Consider the following 21,346-nt stretch of genomic DNA (forward strand, 5'->3'; position numbering starts at 1 on the left):
TTGGACTACATTAAAGGGTAAAGCCAAGGTTCTGCCCACAACCCGCCCACCTACTCCCAGATGAGAGCAAGCAGGCGAATAGGTGTATTCCTGTGCCCCTGGACCCAATGTTGGGTGTGTGGGGTGCAGGTAGGGTGACCAGATGTCCCAATTTTATAGGGACAGTCCCAATATTTGGGGCTTTTTCTTATTTAGGCTCCCAACCCCTGTCCTGGTTTTTCACACTTGGTATCTGGTCACCTTAGATGCAGGAGTTCTTACTCTGTCTATGCCGGTGGATAATCTAAATCACAATCTAGTTCTAACTGCCTAGGCTTCCCAGTTTAAAAAGGATGTTACTAACATAAGCTGCCAAAGTTAAGCTAGTCACATACCATTCATTAGTGGTTTACCCTCAGCCACTTTCCAGAACCTTGAATAGTTTCCAAACCCTTCCAATATTTGTTCCCCCAGCAGTCAGTTTTGTTCCTCATCAGTTTCCCACCGGAGAGGGGTGCCAGGCACAAAGCCAGAGGTTTGGATGTAGGAAGGATGCCAGCTTAATAATAAGGCTTGTTAAAGCACTGATTTGTGTCCTCCAGAAAGATGCCAGCAGTACCCTTAGGGCTTGTGAGCAGCTAGATATCCAAACATGGAGGCCCTGGGTCCTCTTTTAACTTTATATAGAAGTTAGGGTGATTCATCCAAAGAGTTTGGCAGGCACAAAGGTGACCAATAAGGCATAAGTCTTTGTTAATAAGTGATTGCCATGGTCAAATTATACACTACATTTCCTCATAAAACAGGAATGCAGGAACTGCAAACACCCGCCCCCCAGAAACATTTTTAAAAACCCACTTCATCACAGTGCCACTTTCAATGGACAAGATTAAGACAAAACTATTTCTTCCAGATTGTTTAGGGGAGGTTAGACTCTTAAAGTCTGATCCAGAGACCCCTGAAGCCAATGGACACACTCCCCCTGAGTTCAATGGACTTTGCATCAGGCCATTAGGACCTGGCTCTGAAAAATGCTGAGGGCTCCAAAGGGCTCCCTCAACTGTGGGAGTTAGGGGCCTAGCTACCTATGAGATCTGGGCCTCGGTGTTTCACAGGGTGTTTAGCACCTTGCAGGAATGATTTCTTATCGCTCGCGCTGATCTGTATAATATATCCAATCTGTACATTGTGGGCAAAATTTCAAAGGCACAGATGGGAATTAGGTGCCCTACTCCCATTGAATTTCAGGGCCTAACTCCCATAGGCACTTTTGAAAATTCCAGCCTCTCCTTTTCTCTCTCTCTCTCCATTTTTCTAGACACAGACATATTCTTAGTTGTTGTCTAATGTTCCAGACTGATACTTCTTCTAATGAGTGGTGCTGTAAATAGAAAATATACAAGTAGAAACAGAATGAACTACAACCCGTGCGGTATTGCGAGGACTGAAATTTACACTCTTAGCAGTCTCTGAGTAGAATGTTTAGAAAAAAAAATTTCCAACATAAATATCAAAGAACTGGAAAAAAGTTCTAAACTCAGAGCCCCCAGCTGCTGCCCCCCCATGCACAGATGAGCTGTTAACTGGATCCTTTGGGCTTGATTTTAGTGGGTTTTGGAATAGACGCTTTTAGCTAAACAAGAACAAACTGCCCCAATTAAATTTGAAACCAGGCCAGATGGTTAGATTAAACAACTACCACAAGTGAGAATTACATGCATTTACCAACGAACAAATGGAGCCCATGTAGTAAGATAAGGTATTGGGCCAAATTCTGCCCTTGGCTGCACCCATACAACTCCAATGATATAATATAGTTCAGAATATAACTGATTGAAACATTTTGGGATGACGTTTTCAAATGCCTGCGCAGTGGGTGAACCATACAAAATGTATCATAGTCCGTACTGGCCTTTGGATCCAGAAAGGGTTTCTTATGTATATCACTTGGGTAATGACATGCACAAATGGATATCTTCATGTACCCAGGGAGGAGCGTTGGCTGAATGGATGCATGAACATTTTGGAAGATTCACTCATCACAGGGGCCTTTGAAAATATGGCACTTCATGTCTATTATGGTAACCATATATTACTGAATTTAACTTAATTAAAGCAATTATAAAATGACAGTACCAAGGGATCCTAATTACCTGCATGTTCCATAAAATTAATGTGTTACATATTAACTCCAGCACAGGTATGTTTCATTTCAAGGACATGTTACCAGATATATTCATGAATTATGTTTCAATAACCCGGTTAATGCTGCTGAGTAATAAATAGATTGGGTGTGTTACTTGAAATCTTCATTGCCATTAAACCGAGAAGTGACACTTCAGTGTTTTGCTTTCACTGCCTCCATGTAAAGCTGCCAACCAACTCAGCTACAGTATTTAAGGATAAATTATGTTAATAGGATAGGGATTGCCTCTAAAAATAATTGAGGGCTGCTTTTTAAAAAAAAAATAGTTCAATGTAATAGTACCCTCTAATGCAACCTTATTCCTCGTTCCTGTACAGATGGTCTGTACAACATCTATGTGTCACTTAAGTTGTGCCACTTAAGTCCTCAAAATAAAGGACTTAAGTAGTTGGTAGGACTTGAAATTGCCCTTTGCCCAGGGATGAATTTTGCCCTTAATGTAGAAATCTGGCATAGTAGGGCTGGGCATGAGGTAGGGCGGGTTGACATTTTCCATCAAAACTTTTTCCAGTGGAAAACTGTTTTTGACTAAATGAAAATGTTTGCTGAAAATTTCTGCCTTCCTCTGAACATTTTCAATTTCTTGTCAGAAAACCAAAAAAACTAAAAAAAGAAAAGAGAAGAAAGGAAAAATCAAGTCTCGGCTGAAACATTTCAATTTTCAATTACTGAAAAGAAAAAAAAACATTTTTTGGCTTTTTTGTTTGTTTTTGGTGAAAAAAATCAACATTTTCAGGAGGGAAAAACATATCCAACTAGCTCCCTCCTGAACCCAAATTGGCTCTGAACATCCTCTCACCATAGTATTTGTTCAAAATCTAGATCTGGATATGAAAGCTGCACGTTGGGGCCATCCCTACTAGTTACTTCTTAGCTAATGACTAAGAATAATGAACCCCAATCTGCAGTCATATCATTGTCTATAGCACTGTGGAGTCCTCATCTGAATTTTACATCTGTTAACTTCCCTGACTAAATGTCACACTTAAGCCTTCTATTGAAGCTTTACAGCAACATATGTTGTAAGTTTTCATGACACAAGCGTTCTTCAGAGACTGACAAATCAGAGGAGTTCACATCTGGTTTTTTTATACCCTGCTTATTTGGTTTAAACCTCCTGTTGTGATAGCATCAGGTCAACGTGTTGCCTGCTGGGCTAATGCGTTTCCTCAAAGTAGCCCGGTGTCTTCTCCTCTCTCTCTCAGAGAACATACCAGAGATGTGTTTTAAACATGCAAGAGGCCATTCATTCAATGAAATACAACATTCTATAAATGCATACATACCTTCTGTGACAAAGGTTGGGGCATTTAACAAAATGAGTCTTTGGGCCACTCCAACAATGTTTGGCAGTAAGAGTTCCTGAAGATCAGCAAGGGTACGAATATCCAGGGCAGTAAATGCGAAGCTTCCATCAGTAGCAATCTGCTGAAGCTCTGCACTGTCAGCATTCAGGACCCCAATACTAAATGAAAATATACTAGCTTGCTTCACCGCTAACACTCCCTCTCTGATATCATCACTAGACTCTCCACCACTTATCAGCACTAAAACCTGAGGCACGCCTTCCTCTATTCTGCTGCCTCCTGCCCGTGTGAAGTGGTTCTCCACCACAGATTCCAGTGCTGCACCAATGTTAGCTTCCTCGCCACCAAGGAAACTAAGTGCCTTCACTGCATTCAGAACATCAGCTTTTGTGGAGTAGCGGTTCAAAGAGAACTCAGTTCTGGGTTGGTCACTATACTGCACCACCCCAATTTGTATCTCCTGAGTTCCAACTGAGAGTCTTTCAATGAAATTTACAAGGAAATCACGTATGGCTGGGAAATTGACACTTCCGATGTTGTTTGATCCGTCAATAAGGAAAATAAGGTCAGCAGATTCTTGCGCTTTAAAAAAAGAAATGCAAAAGGTGAAAGCATTAAAACAAGTGATTACATGCAGTCATACAGTGTTCTGACATGTTTCTTTGGAAAACAGTAAGAAACACGAAAATGGGAAAACAAAACACACGTTTATTAAGGACAGTGAATTTTGCCTCTTAGTTCTGCATTCTGATTGAATATGAGTTAACAGACCAAATATCTGTTTCATGACACAATATAATACTATGAAAAAAAATCTAAATTCATTTTTATAGTTAAATACCGTGACAATATTTTTACAGGGGGGAAACTCTAGAGCACAGAATTTTGTGAAATCTAGATAATTTCTGTGGAAGTGACTTGTCTAAATATTTACAGAAGTTAGGAGACCCAAAAGAACTAAACAGATTTATACATAAACACACATTTGCACAGTCAGTGGAAATGTGAACATAATTTGTAATCATGGTTAAATTCAGGGGAAGTTATCTCATTGCACTTTTTTCAAGACAAAATGTAACTATTACGCTGTAAGAATATATTCACAGCTGGTGAACCGGTAGTTCTTTTCATATGGAAAGTTTCAGCCTCTACTTGGAATTCTGCTGTGTTGTATGTTTGAAATGTTGGCTGAATATATTGTTTTTTTCACACTGAGTGACCAGTATCTAAAATGTGTTTGTAGACCAACAATAAAAAAAGGCTGAACGATTGACTGTTTATTTCATTTTAGAACTTTATTCTCAGTTGTCCAGTCCATGCACAATATTAGTCGGAAAAGTTTATCATTACAGGTATAATAACTACGCAGATGAAGACCACAAATAAATGTGCTTGTATTTGTGGTTGTGTGCAAACACAGAACCTTGCATTGGTTACAAATGCAGGTATCTGGTTTTGTATTTTTGCATGACCACTGGATATTCAATCAAATAATGCAGAATCATGTTAAAACAGGCGGATGAAACCAGTCATGACATAATTATCCAACCTTACTTATAACCTGGATGGTCACAAACACCTAACGTGAATATGTACGTCAAATGAATTATGAATTGGAAAAGGAGGCAGGACCTCTTTTTGTGCAGGACTTATCAAAGCAGACTAAGAATTTCCTTAACAGTCTGTTCTTCCCTCCTTGTGCTCATTGATGTCAATGGGAGTTGTACAAATGAATCAAGGGCAGAATATACCCCAAAGCGGACACAGATGTTTCCACGATACAACTAAGCAATCCTGAAGCCATTAATAAATAACTGACAGGTTGATTTGGGGAATCTTCTCTGACTCTGAGCTTTAAAGCACCTAAGGCGAAATCCTGGCTCTACTGAAGTCAATGGCAAAACTCCCATTAACTTGGATGAGGTCAGGATTTCACCTCTGGTCTTTGCCAGGAGCCACTTCTGTGAAATACCATCACATGATGCAAATATGTGATACAGTAAAAGGCTCTAGTCCTTTACCTATCTCATGAGCCATTGCAGTCCCCATAAGCAATGCCAATTAAATAACTTCGCTATGGTTAAGAACCACTAAGGGCTCGGAGATTTAGTCAAAAGCTATGAAAGTCCTTAACTTTTAATTGAATTGATCATTTCAGACTGCGGTGTACTCAGCCCACATAACAATAAAAAAAGCAGAGGAAATAGCTTGAACAATACATGGCTTTGTTCATATCTATTTCATGTGTCCTGACCCTCCTTTTAATAATGGTATTTAATTTATTGACCATCGTGTCCATTGGTCATCGTAGTATGAGTAGCTCCTGTACAGGAGGAAACCAGAATACAATGTATGCAAATGTTGGATAATTTTTCATCACTGTAAAAACCTTGTACTTACGTACACACTGATGGAACAAGCCAGTGATGGAGGACAAATGAAAACATGCTTGTTACACCATTAAGCAAAGAGTGTCAGATTAGATAGACAGCTAAGATTTAATGTAGGCATCAGGGCAAATTCAAGGCTGACTTTCCTATTCACTCTAGCCAGCTCTGTGGCTGTCAAAGTTTGTGTTTTCTAGAGTGCAAATTCAAGGTCTGCTTTTCCTCTTACACTTAGTTTTCATGTATTATAATGGCCATGGCATTTTTTAGGTGGAGAAGTTTACAAAAAGGGCTACATGGGATCACAAGATAAAATGAATGAAAGTCAATTACCAGCTAAATGAATGGCACCATAAAGTCATGTTAGACAGATGATCAGCTTGGACTGTGTCTAGGGGAGCTCACAATATCATCCAGCATTGATCATCAGCTGCACCATTATTTTTATTATCATTTATATCTAGGTTGTGTAAATCACACAGTGACAAAATGCAGTTATGTACTAATGTTACCTTTCATTTTATTAGTAGAAAAATAACACTCGCCAAAATTATTCTTGAAGGGAGGTAACCTTAGAAATACTCCTTCATGGAAATAAACGTGTATTTTGGGCTTAAAAATATTTTCTTCTAGAAAAATGTCCATGAACCAATAGGGAATTCAACACATTAGTCTGGTTACCTGTCAAGATGTTTCATATACAGGCCCAATCCTCCACACATTAAGGCAATGGCAAAATGCAAATTGTTTTCAATAGGAGTTGGAACAGGCCCTTAGTGGCAAAAATATTGAACTCTCTATAGAGTGCAATCAGAGTGTCAGATATCATAGTTATTTCATATATTGAAAAAAATCCCTTATTATAACTGAGAAATCATAGGTCACTGGTGGGAAAAAGTTTAATTTCCCCGTGGATTGCAAATGATCTGTCTATTTGCCCCGTCAAATGCTTAGCAAAACAATAGGCCTGTGCTCACGCATTTTTGTGCAAAGTATCATGCAATGATGGATAGCAACTGGTGGGACTGAAATGAGAGGTTAATTAGACAAGACAAAATGAGTGGATTAATGTTATATCTTGTATATCGCTATTGTCTTACATTACCCAAAGGCTATGGACGTTTAGATGGAGTCTCAGGAATAAAACCAAAGGTTTGATCATTCAGCTTTATTACGTGGAACGTACAGTCATTCTCCAACTTTGTAATCGCATAAAGGGGCAAAATTGTCTCATTCATTGGGCCCAGTTGTGCCCTCTCTTGCATCCAGGGCAGCACCATGGAAGTCAGTGGGGTCCCAGGTGACAGTCCCTTCTTTTACAAGATGGTCCTACTGCAGCACTGCAACGGGGATTACCAACTTGCCCGCCTTCATTGAGCAGACTGAGCAGAGGAGAAGAAAAGCTGCCACTATCCTACAGTGGGTATGGGATGTCAAAATATCTGGAGCCTAGTCTCACCACCACTGTTACCAAGCAGGGAGCCAACAGGAGGAAAGAGCCATTCTTGCCGCATCTGCTCCCAGTGAGATGCAGGAAGAATAGTCAGAGTTTTTAAAGCTGTGTCACTCTGAGAGTGCAAACATGGCCTTCCTGAAGCTCCTTATACTGATTAGTGCCTCCTGGAAGTGCAGGGGTTAATAGAACCCCCCACAGCGTCTTCCCTGCAGTGCAAGGAGAAGATCATCTGCCAAACTGGTCCTCACTTCCTATCGTGAGAGTCTGCTCATAGCGAAGTTTTGAGGAGAGAAAATGATCCCCAAACAACTTCAGATCCCAACCCCCCTGAAGTCTGTGGAGTGGCTCCCATCAGCTCCGATGGGCTGTGAATCAGACAAGACAAGTGTGATCCATTGTATTTCACAAACCGAATTATCTAGATATATTTTATGCACGTAGGACTAGTTCACGGGCCCACCGAAGTCAGTGACAGTCTCCCCACTGACTTCAATGGGTTTTGGAGCAGGGTCTTATGGGGAATGTTTCTACGGCTGCCATTATTGCTGCAGGCCTTTATTTCACATCTCACTGTGAATCAATGACAGCCTAGTCCCAGCTTATCAGCTCCCATCTTCCAACTGGGCAGCTGATAGGGTGTGCGCCTCAAATAGTGGATATTATGGGCTAGGCGTAAAGATCCTTAGCTGCTACTAAGTTGTCTCGTAAGAATATTTCTTACAAAAATCCCTAAACCTGTTCTGCTAATGAATGCACAAAAATGCCTCCGGGAGGGATTTCTGCAGTTGTTTGCATTATTAAGCCCATGCATTTGGAATAAAATTTTCCTAGGGACGAGCCCTGCACTTTGTGATCAGGCAAGAGTTTGGCCCAAGCATTGACTGTAGGAGGAGGCTGCCCATGAGTCCTGCAATCAGCTCTGTGCAAGCAGGCTGGCCTTTGTGCCCATGGGGGTTGGATCACAGGTTCAGGGCCTGCATTTGGAAGCATGATGCTTTTCTCCTATCGCTGACTCACAGACCTAGACAATGCTTGATTTAATAATCTGGCAGGGAGGTTAGTATATTTTGCAAACAGTGACAGGCTTTCACTGTATGATTGGCTGGGAAACCTTTGTTTTTAAACCTTTGAACGTCCATCTCGGTCCTCCCCTACAAAGGCTTTAAACAGTGCAATACCAGCAATTACCATACTTATCTCAAGGATCAGTACGGCAATGTCTCAGCACAGCAGTTTGCCATTACCTGTGATGTCTTTAATCACTCCTTTTCCTCCAGCCATTTCTGGAGTCAGGGATGTGCAAACACTTGCCACTAAGTCTCCTACTATGGCGTGGAGAGCAGTAATATTCTCTATGTTGAAAAGGTGCGTATCTCGGGGTTCACTCACTACTTCCTTTAATTGCCCTTCCATTGCATCCTGCACTCCAATTGCAAACATGTTTACATCAGCAGACTTAAGGACAGATGATGGCAGAGCGACATCATCCTGGGATCGTCCGTCCGTTAACACTATAATAATCTGGGGGACGCCATCACTCGCTCTGCTTCCAGCAGCTTTAGTGAGATGGTTTTGGATTAGGTATTCTAATCCTTTTCCAGTCTTGTTGCCTCCCCCCAGATAAGGCATGTTCGAAATATGGGACAGGACATCTTGGTCAGAGTGATACGTATTTAACTGGAACTCTGTGTGTGGGTTTCCGCTGAACTGGACCAGGGCAAAACGAAAATCATTTCCTCTCACAGCTAAAGATTTTACAACATCATACAGAAACTCTCGAACAAGTTGGAAATGTTCCTTTCCAATGCTCCAAGAGGAATCCACTAGAAATATTATATCAGCAGCAGCAACGATTCTGACATCTTTAAAAAAACAGATTGGTTTAGGATTTTCTACAGGTCAGTTGAATAAGTCCATGTTGCCCAAACCCTTCCTCAGACATGGCCTATTTTGCATTATCAAATGAAGCCCCTTATTCCCCATATAACCTGGTGCAAGACAAAAGGATCATTTGACACTAGGCTGTGAATAGCCCTGCGCAGGGACACCAGGAGGGGGAGAGATGCGAAAAGCCATCCTCCCTTCCACCTGCACAAGAACTAATCCCAGACCTGGCACTCCCAGAGCACCAGGGTGAGAAATTATGACATTTAGCATGGGAAGCAGCATGCATTGCACTCTTCCATAGGTGATGCCCCTTCTGCACTGCAGGGGCATTATACTTATCGCTGGGACAATTCCCCTATGCACTCTCACTGGAGTGGCGTGACTCCTCCCCTCCCCTTACTGTGGGCTGTGGCGAAAGCCCTGGTCCACTGATGCAAAAGCATGTGATTAGTTTCATTGGCCCAGATCCTACAAGGTATTTAGGTGCCTAACTCCCATAGGCACCTAACTACCTTTGATGATCTGTACCATTGAGGTCAGCGGGATTATACATGAGTTTAAAGTCACACACATGCTTCAATGCTTTGCAGGATCCAAGCCTAAAACCATTAAAGGATCAAAGTTCCACTAAATAATTCCTGGAGCATGGATTGTTAGCACCAGGAAATCTTCTCCATTAGTCAAAACGCAGGCTTAGGTATTCAGTAATGTTAATATACATGAGTATCGCTTACAGGCAATTTATGCTCTATGATCCAAACCCTGTAACCTTTGTTTGGACAAGGGATCCCCTGCTAGTGTCCATAAGGACTAAGGTGCAGAACTGGGCTCTGTATACTGAGTTCCCAGTGTTTTCTACTCCCCATGAACTCCTAACAAACTAGTTACACTCCAAAAGATGCTATTAGATCCCTTCAGAAAACTAAAGAAGCTTTCTGCCCATTCAGTGGCAACAGCTGGAAGTTGGGTGTTCTTTTCATTGCAACATTCCGTTTTTCTTCCCATGCTTTCGGACATGTAAGGGATGCAAAATACCTTTGCCAAGAAGCATAGACAATACATAGGGTGTCAACCCAGTAGATGCAAATGCGCCACTCGCAACACAAAGCAACATCAGACTGACACCATTTACTCTTTACATGCTTAGGATAACTTGGGAGTCCACTCTGGCATGTGTCTATGAATTGGCATTCAGGCTGACTGACTTGTGAGCAATCGATAAGCATCTACTATGCTCGGACTAACTCTCAGTCAAAAACCTTGACAGGTCACAATATATTTTCAACATGCACATTTTAAAACAGTCCACAAACACAACAGGAAATATCATCAAACTTTGGAAAATAACAAATCCTCTAAGGATGTCTGAGCCTTACCTTCCTGTTGCTGAGCATCAACCATGCAACAGCCTGAAAGCATGAGGCAAAAGATTGCCGCGAGCGGCAAATGCCGATGTCTCCTCATTTTTTGTTTTGTTTTTCAAAGCACCAAATGTGTGACCTAAACAGGAATAGAGAGATTATCAGTGTAAACTGCGTTCTCACACCAGAGCTCACCAGAGCTTACGATACAGTGTTAGGGGCATATGTAAGGCCTCAGACCCATGCTCTCCCCAGTGCCACTCCCCCCTGATGTCAATGGATTAAGGATTTTATAGCCCTGTAGCGGGGTGGTCACCCCGCTCCTGCCTGAAGGGGATAAAGCAGCCCTGGAGAGGGGTGCAGTGGGAAAAGCCAGGCTGATTGGGGGAAGCAGCCACAGGTCAGGCCACGCCCCAACCAGGCCACAGCTAAAGAGGCTAAAGAGACACACTCTCTAGCTTCAGAGAGAGACGGGCCTGGCTGCTTGGGAGCTCAGCTGGGTACCTAGAGTGGAGCAGGGCTGGGGAAAGGCCAGAGGAGCCAGGGAGCTCAAGGATGGAAACCCCCAGGCTGCAGGCCTTGGTAAAGGGCAGGAAGGGTACTGGGGTTGCAGAGGTGCAGCCCAGATATAGGCAGAGGCAGCTGGTCCAACCCACCTTGCCGATGATGAGTGGTTTACAGACTGCAGTCTGCCCCAGGGAGCGGGGGCTAGATGATGACTGGCAGTAGCCACTGAGACAAGGTGGGGATAGGGGTTTCCCCTGGGCGAGGAGACCCAGATTGTGGGTTACTATGGGGGCAGAATCCTGACATAGGAGGGCACCAGGGTCCGGGAGGGGCACGGGGCCAGCGGCAGGTGAGACACCAGCCTGTAAAGGGCGCTCCAGGTTGAGGAAAGAGCTAATTCTCAAGACGACCAGCAGGAGGCGCCACGCTGGGGAGTCATCACCTGCCACAAGCCCTCCCACCCCCATTAGTAAATACCATAAATTCCTTTCCTGATATTAATGTTTTACTTAGAACTCACGCTGACTTCTGCTAGAGATCTGTGAATGAAAAGGTACCATAACCGGGACAAATTCTCTTCTCGGTTACAGTGAAATGTAGTTGGACCAAATTTGGCACTGGCATCAGAACACATAACGCCCTCTGATTTCAATGGGCGCTGTGCTGGTTATACCAAGGCTGAATTTATCCCACTGCCTTCAATAGGATTCCACCGGGGTAACTGGGAAGAAGATTTGTCCCGTAACAGGTTACGTTCTGCTCTCGATAACATTCGTTCTGTCCCATTTCCCAATCTTTTATATGACTTCTGGGGGTTTTGTAGCATCACTTAAATAAAACAGTATTTGGATGTGTGCTGCCAGCATTGCTGATGCACAAATCATGACGTGTTTTGGCATGATACGTCATGTAAAAGATGGAAGTGGGTATTGACAGGCAAAAACCAGGTGTGTGAATTTCAAAAGAGAAATAAACAGCATCAAATGGGAAATGGCAATCTGGTAAGGAAAACATTTTCATATGAGCAGAAGACACCACAAAGAGTGGGAAACAGACAATGCTGCAGAGATGAAGTTTGGTGGAGCGATGATCAGAGCCCCTTCCTACATAAGGGCTAGATCATGCCACCAGGTCCCTGCCCATAGGAAGGGATGGTGCATTGCTGCTCTGTTCCAGGAAACACACAGTCCCCCACTTCTGTCCTCCATGCTCCATGGCCCGTACAGCAACAAATTCCTACTCTCCTTCCCCATGCACTGGTTTAGCAGTACAGGCCTGTGCACTGGGGAGGCGGAGCCTGGCATGACTCCATCCACGCCCCACCCCTCCCTTCCTGCTCACTTCTGTGCACCTGGACCCAAAGCCTGGGTAGCCAGCATAGGGGCATAGAGGAGTTTCTTAGTCATCCTGGCAACCCTGCCAGATGTACTGCCTAACCCACGATCTAGCCCTAAATGCAAAGGAAAGAGCAGAGAGACACAGGGACCCTACTGGCTCCAACAGAGGCATGTTCTGTCATAGGAAACCAGCAGGAGCAGAAAACATTTCCATAAAACCTGTCAGCGAGGGCCAGGTCCTCAGCTGATGCAAAGCAGCATAGCTCCACTGATGTCAACGGAGCTATGCCAATAAATGCCAGCGGGGCATCTCACTGTGGTTTCTCACTCTTTCTTTTCTAAGACTGGTGACATGTGACTGTCACCAAGAGAAGATTGTGAGCTTGCTGGGACAGGAGACGCCTTTTTGTTGGGTGGGTGTGTACAGCACCTCGCCATGATCAGGGCTCCTAAGTACGGCTGCAACGCAAATAAGAAATAAGAATAATCATTAGGTCCAGGAGCATCCATTATAAAAGAGAGTTCAGCATAACTGAAGCATAAAGAAATTCAGAAAGGCTCAAAGCAAACTATATTATGTCCTGGCCATATCCAGGCCAAGATACTTCCTTCCAAGTGCAAGAGGAAAATGGCTGTGCCTTTGTTGTTATTATGTATTACTTATTACAGTGGCCAACCAAGCTGAGGGCCCGTTGCGCCAGGTGCTGTACAATCATACAGCAGGAAACAATCCCTGCCCCAAAGAGCCTGCAGTCTGAATAGCTTAGGCAGGCAATGGGTAGGGGAAGGGCTGGAGTACCAACGCAGAGTGACGACAGGCCAACAGCATGTTAGCACCAGCTGCTTTTGACATGTTTTGGGGTGGGTGGGATGGGGTGACCAAAGGGTTAGCAGGAGGGAGAGCTCAATTAGCCCACCTGGCTGCTTCTGGGGGGCATGTCGGGTTTGACTAGTTGTCAGGCCCAGCTGGGGAGGTGCTGGGTCCTCCTCACAAAAGGAGGAAGTGAAAGCTACAGGGGTGGTCCAGGAGAGGGACCCAGGAGAGGGAAGGTGCGCAGTCGCTGCTCTCTGGAAAGGGCTTGGGGAAGACAGTGTGAAGAAGGCCACAGGGCTGGAATTGTTCCCTGTGGTGGGCCCTGGAGAGGGGGAAAGGCACGGAGGCAGTCCTGAGCGAGAAAAAGACAGAGCTGGGAGGACCCAGGGAGAAGCCAGAGGCCTGGGAACCACAGGGGAGGCTGTGTTAAGCACAGGCTCTAGAGGGAAGCAGCACAAAGGGCTCAGACATAGGGTGTGGCCCAAATAAACAGCATGTCTGCAAGAGTCGCTTAACACAGGGTCCCTGGACTGGAGCCCATAGCAGAGGGTGGGCCGGGGTTCCCCTACCAGCCCCAAGAACAGGGCGCACAGGCCTAAGATAAGAAGTACTGAGCCCAGAATGGGGCCTCAAGGGCGGGTGGAGGAATAGCCCCAAAGCGGGTACATGGATCCTTTCCATTGGGACTTTTAGTTGGACTTTTGTTACCCCGGAAGGGGGGTGTCTAAAGTGTGACCTGGCTGGAGGGTGAATTGCAAGACGAGACGGACCCACCCTGGGAGCGGCGCGGCCATCAGCAGGGGGCGCTGGAGGAGGCCGCTGATACAGCACACACCGGGGCTCTCACCCGCAGAGCGGAGCAGTGCTGGGAGCGGCTTAGCGGGGCCGAAGGGCAAAGGGAGGGCGAGGGAGAGGACGGAGGGGAGTGTGGCAGGCAGGTGGAACGAGGCTGAGGGGAAGAGACCTGGCGAGGGCAGGATGGGCTGGAGCAAGCAGCCAATCAGCACAGGGAAGGGAATGTCCAGTCCAAACCATAGCGAACATTTTGATGATATCAAAGCCGGCTGCCTACTCCTGATGGTTTCAGCGCCTATGGCCCCGGGGGCTGGCTCCTTCTGGCAAGTTCTTTCTTCCCACAGCCACAGAGGTCCTAGTGCTTCTTTAACATACACAGCGCTGGTCTGGTAGGCCCAAAGGGGGGAAGGGGTGGTTCCACCTGGGCCCCCCGTTTTCCTTCCCACTGGCTGCAACATGTGACGCGACATTAGGCATTATGTGGCTGCCTGTTACTAAAACCTGCCCAGGGACAAAGTCTGTGATCGCACCCAGCCGGGTTATTTTACAGCACAAGGGAAGAGATATTCAGGAATGACAAGCATGGGAGTTGGGGGAATCCCAGATCCCCGTATAAGGAGGTTTTAAGGTCCTTTTGTGCCACTCTGGCAATTCAATGACCTTAGCATGGGCCAGGATCTAAGCCACAGTTTCTGTGGCTCAGGAGTTTGTATGGTTAGACCTCTGTCAAGGACTTGGAGGATCCACTCTTTACCTGTGCTTCTCTTAGTTAACTGTAGTTCCCCCATTTAAAAAAAAAAGTTAGGATTACAGCTGGCCATTGGAGGCCACCCAGTCAGGAGCATCGTGCACTGATCAACATTTCTTTCTATTGCTAGTTCTTTTCTTATTAAGCCACTGCCAGACTGACATTCTGCCTGGGATAGCAATTCTACTCACTTCACCCGTTTCAGGGACACCAAAGGCAGGCATGGAAACCTCAGTCCAAGTTCAAGCCCATTAATTCTTCTGATCTGCAGAATAACTACAGGAATCCTGCATGTTTCCGGTCCCCTCTGTGGAATCCCCTCCTGTGTGGGGATGATCCCATAGTACGAATATGGAAGTGTCCCAAGAATAACTTTATATGTTGTAGCCAAGAGAATACTTTATGTAAGCTTTTTATCTGACATTCACATGGCAAATCGGCTGGAAGAATATAGCCCTTAGTATGACAGCAGATGTGCTGCCATACTGGTGGTGAGTTTATGATTTAAGACTTGCTTCCAATCTTAAATAGCATACCCCAGTAATACTTCGTAGCTGATAAATATCATCCAAGTATAAAATGTAGTGATTTAATATTTCTCTTCCCCCAGAAGGACATGAGGCAATCAAATGAGTCAGAAGAGATTCAAATAAGTCAAATGATTAAACTAAGTCAGCTTTAAAAAATTACATTCACTGTTTTCTGCTGTTCTTGCCAACTCAATTAACTCAGTGCTCCTAAGTGATACAAGGGAATCCAAGACCATCAATGAAAAGAATAACAAGATTTTGTAACAAAGCCTTGGAAGCCAGACAGCTGACCAAAAAAACAGCTGGAAATAAATCCAGGCACCCTCGATCATCTGAAATGCACAAATAAAGCGGCACCTGAGAAGTTAATTGCACACACTGGGACAATTTCACACATGCTCTTTTCATGATTGTCCCACTGGGTTTCAACTGAAACTTGAGCAGGTATGCTGAGCCAGACCCTCAGCTGATGTAAATCAGTGTTGCTCCATTGACTTCCATGGAACACGGTTGATTTGCATCAGCTGAGAATCTGGCCCTATGTATTTCAAGGAAGTGCTAGAGCTATAGGAAACACTCACTTGCTTTGTGATGAATTACTGAAAGCCCACAAGACACACATTTTTCTTCCTATTTGGGTGAAAGAATTCACAGTGTTTACTCTCCCAGATTATATGAATGGCTGGATTACCCTGCCACTCTTTCTAGCTGCACTTCTTTGCTTCACAGCATTAAAGCCACTGAATAAGAAAAATCAAAGGCAGCACTTTATTTCCTTGTTAGCAAACAATCATTACCCCAAGTAATGATGGGGGGGGGGGGTGAGATAGCTCAGTGGTTTGAGCACTGGCCTGCTAAACCCAGCATTGTGAGTTCAATCCTTGAGGGGGCAATTTGGGGATTGGACCTGCTTTGAGCAGAGGGTTGGACTAGATGGTCTCTTGAGGTCCCTTCCAACCCTAATGATTCTACAAAGTACTTGCTATTAAAAAGTCAACATATGCCCAAAGCAATAGGCAAGACATTGCAATTATTTCCCAACCCACATGTAAGGCAGGGTGGCCTTTTTAAAGGCAACCAACATAGCACAGGGCATTATGACCATTTTTAATTGACAAGCAAAGGTTCCAGTCCAGTCAAAGCGAGGCAAAACTCTCCCAAGCTGGGAGGAAGGGAAGGAGGGATACCCACCAGGCCATTATCATCTCACCACTCCCTAACAGCCTTGAGAAATCCCTTCCAGAGGTGTTTCAGGGGCCATCTTCCCTCTGAAAAGTCACGGGAAGGAGGCCGGATGGGATGGAGCATGGGGGCAGCCACTCTCTGCAGTAGCGTTTGCTGCTCTGCTGCCCAGAAATCCTGATGGAAGTTAGCGGCAGTGGCAGCTTTAATGCCTGTAGGCTCCTCTCTGTCACTGTTCCCCAACAGCCCCTGCCGGGTTATTTTCATAACTGATTTACCTGGGGACCTGATTCCCCACTGCTTTCTGCCAGTCTTATGCCTCGGTGATGCGATTCCAGTAGGTTTACACTGGCAGGAAGCTGGAGAAACCCAGTGGCCAATCAAGCCCACTATTTCTAAGCACCAACAAAGGGTTGCCCTGCTTTCAGAGGGAAGGATGGTCCAGCTCTGCCATGCAAAGGGGCTCCCATCCACACTGCTGATCACCTGCCTATGTGGGAAATGCCCTTCCCCATAGATCTATGGGGTGGGGGAGCCTTGTGCCCAGCCACTCTGAGTCTACCTCCAAATTCCTCCCATTAGAGAGAGAGGAGTGCCTGAAAACCCAGGGGATGCCCGCCTAGGGTGACCAGATGTGCTGATTTTATAGGGACAGTCCCAATTTTTGGGTCTTTTTCTTATATAGGCTCCTATTATCCCCCACCTCCACCCTGATTTTTCATACTTGCTGTCTGGTCACCCTATGCCCGCCAACTCTGGCCCTCTCTAGCATGTTCCTCCATGGAAGGGGCAACCTGGACCTTTATTTCTAATCCTGGTGAACTATGACTACAAACAGGAAACAAGGGAGATATAACATTTAAAAAAGCAACATGTTGCCAGGGCCTCTGGGAGCAAGCCCAACACAAATAATAAACCATCATCATTCTAGGACCTCAACAAAGTAATGTAATCCTTGGGAATTCCCAGGGGAGTTAGGTGCCTAAATACCTTGGAGGATCTGGGCCCAGAGCCTCAGCTGGTATAAAATCAATATTGCACCACTAGCTTTCCTGGAACTACACTGATTTACACCAGCTAAGGATCTGGCCCGATATATTTTACATTCAATCAGTCTGTCAACTGTAAGACAGCAGTTCACGCAGGAAGATCCTGCGACAATTACATGCTAACCATTGGAGAACTCAGTGCTGCTTCATACATAGCTGTTATCTTTTTGAACATCTGGTCACTGAGCCAGCTGACTCCTCCTTTCTCTGTAGGACCTTGCCACAGATTGCTCTCTTGGAAGCCCTACTGCATAATCCTTTCCAAACTGCAAAAAGGGGTGAAATCCTGGCCCCACTGAAGTAACTGGCAAACTGACCTTGCAAACGCTTACACGTGTGAATCGTCCCAGCCATTGAATTCAATGGGTTTATTCACCTGTGTAAAATGACTCAAATACGTAAGTATTTGTAGGACCTAGATTTGCAAAAAATAAATGAGAAGAACAGTTAACACTGATCTCCTATTAAATCATACTGGAAAAATCCCCTTGTGGGAAAATGGGATTCTAGAAATACTGGACAAGTGGATGTTTCATGCTATGATTGTTTATTAACATTAGTTTCATCAACTGGGATTAAAATGAGGCCTGCCATTAATCAAATATCTAAAATAAAATGCATAAGCCAAAATGTGGCTTCAGAATTTTGCTGTCCTTATTCACCCAAATGTGAATAACATCTTTCATTTGATAAGAAGATTGATATTTTTCTCAAAAAGAACAGGAGCCCTTGTGGCACCTTAGAGACTAACAAATTGATTTGAGCATAAGCATTCATGGGCTACAGCCCACTTCATCAGATGCATGGAATGGAACATATAGTAAGAAGATCTATATACATACAGAGAACATGAAAAGGCAGAAGTTGCCATATCAACTCTAAGAGGCTAATTAAATTAAGATGAGCAATTATCAGCAGGAGAAAAAAAACTTTTGTAGTGATAATCAGGATGGCCCATTTCAGACAGTTGACAAAAAGGTGTGAAGATACTTAACATGGGGAAATAGATTCACTTTGTGTAATTACCCAGCCACTCCCAGTCTCTATTCAAGCCCAAATTAATGGTATCTAGTTTGCAAATTAATTCAGCAGTTTCTCGTTGGAGTCTGTTTTTGAAGCTTTTCTGTTGCAAATTTTTTCTGAAAGGTATATTATATTAGACCTGTATTTCATTTTATCAGACATGCCACAGTCTATTACAACTGGTCTGTAGGGAAGTGGGAAAGAATATTCACAAACTGAGACAATCTTTTTCCAGCTAATATGAAAGGGCCCATCCAAACAATTTTGGTTTTCTGTTTTAATATTAAGCAGCTGTAAGTCATTTTCCTAAATTGTTTACAGGCTCTGAAATACAGCATACCATAAAAAATATATATTTGTAAGAAGTCCTTTGATATGAAGGAAACACTTTTTAGTATGTTTAGGTTGCACATTCTAGTCCCAGGCTAGGAAGAAAAAAATCTTGTTGAGCGTTAAAAGACCTAAAAGAATCTCAAACACCTGTACACGCCATGTGCTGTTAATAAAGACCAAATAATTAAGTATCAATGATACTTTACTACAATGCGACTTTCTCCTCCCCATGCATTAGTGAAAATAACAAAGTAAAGGTGTCTGCAACTTAGCAGCAGCACTGTCATGTTGCATTTATAAAGCCCTCCTGTTATTATTCATAGAGACCCTAACCATCCATTATTCCAGGCACTGTTCATATACACAGAGCTGGTCCCTGTCCGAAAGTGTTTACTGTCCAAACAGACAAGACAACGGATGGGAGAAAATACAGTGTCAGTCTGTCTATCTAATATATATACAGGCCTTATTTACCGTAGTCTCTGAGTGCCTCAAGGTCTTTACTTTATTTCTCCTCATGATACCGTTGGGTATGGGAGGCAGAATTGTACAATAGAGCTCAGGAGACTGGGTTCTAGTCCCAGTTCTGTGCCTCACTTTCCCCATCTTTAAAATGGGGATAATAGTGCTGACCTCCTTTGCAAAGTGTGTTGAGATCTACTGATGAAAAGGTCCACATAAGAGCTAGATGTTGTTATTCCCAAGACTCCTGCAATATAGGCAAACATTATTCTTCTCACTCTATATACCCCAGATTGTCAGCCCCACATATCTAAAAATCATGAGCTGGATCCTGAGACTGACTTGAATATTACGAGATAGTTTACAAAGTACATTTGTTAGTCTTTTTATTTGCCTTCAGCTAATTTAGGGTCCTCTGATTTAATTATTGATTTCTACAGCTAAGGCCAAAGGGCCTGATTCACCACTGTGTTACTCCAGTTTATTATTTTTTAGGGTACAGCCTGAAGGCCCCAGTTAGGAATCAGGGTGCCCATTTGTGCTGGGCATTGTACACTGATTGTACACTGATTGAATCGACAAAACCTGCCCCAAAGAGCTTCCCAGCTAAAACCCCGATCCTGGAGCTGCTGGCGCAAGGAGTGGATTGCTGCGCCCCCACAGAGCCTTACTGCAGTTAGCAGGCCCCTGCAGGCCCCTGGCTCGCAGGCTAGGGGGCCTAAGTTTAGACAAGCCATGGCAGGAAAAGGGATAAACACGAGCTGAGGGGTGAGGAGGGATAGGTGGAGGAAGGCCACAGGAATCAGCAAATGACGTTGCTGAGGCTGTCGATGCACGTGTCTTGCTGCCATCAGCACACCCTAACAACCTCATCCTTTCCTTCACCTTCCTCATACGTCCCTCCCACGGGCATGCTCAGAAGTGCCAGGGAAAGGCTTGCAGCAAGGCTTGCAGGAGGAAAGGTGGGGGGCGTGGCAGACAGGATCAATCGGGGGTACTGTGTGGCATAAGGCTTGGAGACAAGAGTGGGAGGACCTGGATAGCCTGATGGTTTAGAAGATTAATGGGGCCACACAGACATCCAGGAAGCTATGCTCGTGAGCACTCTATAATCCCCAGCACAGGAGGGGGAGTGAAATGAAACCGTTCTACCAGTAAGAGAAGGAGCAGAGTTAAGGGTATTGGAAACCTGCAGTCTGCCCTTAGAAAGGGCCCACACTGTCTCAAGAGCAGGGTAGGAACCAAACAAAGACCAACCGCTTCCCCCTTGCTGCACGGGGGAAGTAAGCTGCACCAGCCTTGTCCCTATCACAGCTCACTTCCCCTGGCACGTCAGTTCAGCTATGCAGGCCAATGCGTTCAAGGTGGGGAGGGGAGAACCAAGAATCCACCCATTCCCCACCCCGTCTCGCCCACTCCCAACCCAGCAGCACAGGAGAGGAAGGGTAGCAACTTCCTAGTGGCTATTCTGTGCACTGTGCTGTAACCTGTGATTCACGTAGCCTATGTAGGGAAATCAGGGATACCGCATGTCCCTTACTGCCCTGTGTAGTCACGTAGGCCCACTCATGATTAAGCCCTTCCAGACATTATGGCAAATGGGCTTCTTGCATTACAGCCTTCTAAGTTCCTGACTTTCAAGCAATCACACCTCTGAATGTCTTTCCTTTCAAATGTTTCGTTATATTGCAACGACAGCATTCGAATAATATTGTTTGAAAGTGGTAGATATTTATTTATAGACTTACTACCATGTTAACAAAGTTTTTTTCCTCGGGAACTTCCTTAGATTTTCATGGAAAGTTTTTTTCTCAGTGTGTGAAAGCTTGATTGAGCCACCAGTTTGCAAATGTGAGAGAGTTGGGGCTGAGATCCCTGTGGGGATGACAAGCTTTTAGTAAAGTTGGAACTGCGGGACATTTGCTTGCGCTGATTAGAATTCATACAAAGATTGCAGAACAATTTCACTAATAGCTTATGTGT

The 21,346-nt window shown here is 44.5% G+C and overlaps 1 protein-coding gene across 7 annotated transcripts in view; it reads right to left on the reverse strand.

Moving 5' to 3' along the window:
* Nucleotides 1–21,346, reverse strand: part of COL6A3 (collagen type VI alpha 3 chain) — a 113,651-nt gene that overhangs the window by 79,777 nt on the left and 12,528 nt on the right. For 4 of the 7 annotated variants that reach the window (XM_039494305.1, XM_039494307.1, XM_039494304.1 and 1 more), the window contains exons 2-4: nt 10,599–10,722; nt 8,580–9,197; nt 3,472–4,074 (exon numbers count right to left, since the gene is read on the reverse strand). In XM_039494305.1, the coding sequence (XP_039350239.1) occupies nt 3,472–4,074; nt 8,580–9,197; nt 10,599–10,686 (1,309 nt within the window). In that variant the 5' untranslated portion in view covers nt 10,687–10,722. The remainder of the gene's footprint in view (nt 1–3,471; nt 4,075–8,579; nt 9,198–10,598; nt 10,723–21,346) is intronic. The other 3 variants (XM_039494309.1, XM_039494310.1, XM_039494311.1) reach the window with 3 other exon arrangements.

Source organism: Mauremys reevesii, linkage group 11, assembly GCF_016161935.1.
Source record: "Mauremys reevesii isolate NIE-2019 linkage group 11, ASM1616193v1, whole genome shotgun sequence".
NCBI classification, from domain to species: domain Eukaryota; kingdom Metazoa; phylum Chordata; order Testudines; family Geoemydidae; genus Mauremys; species Mauremys reevesii.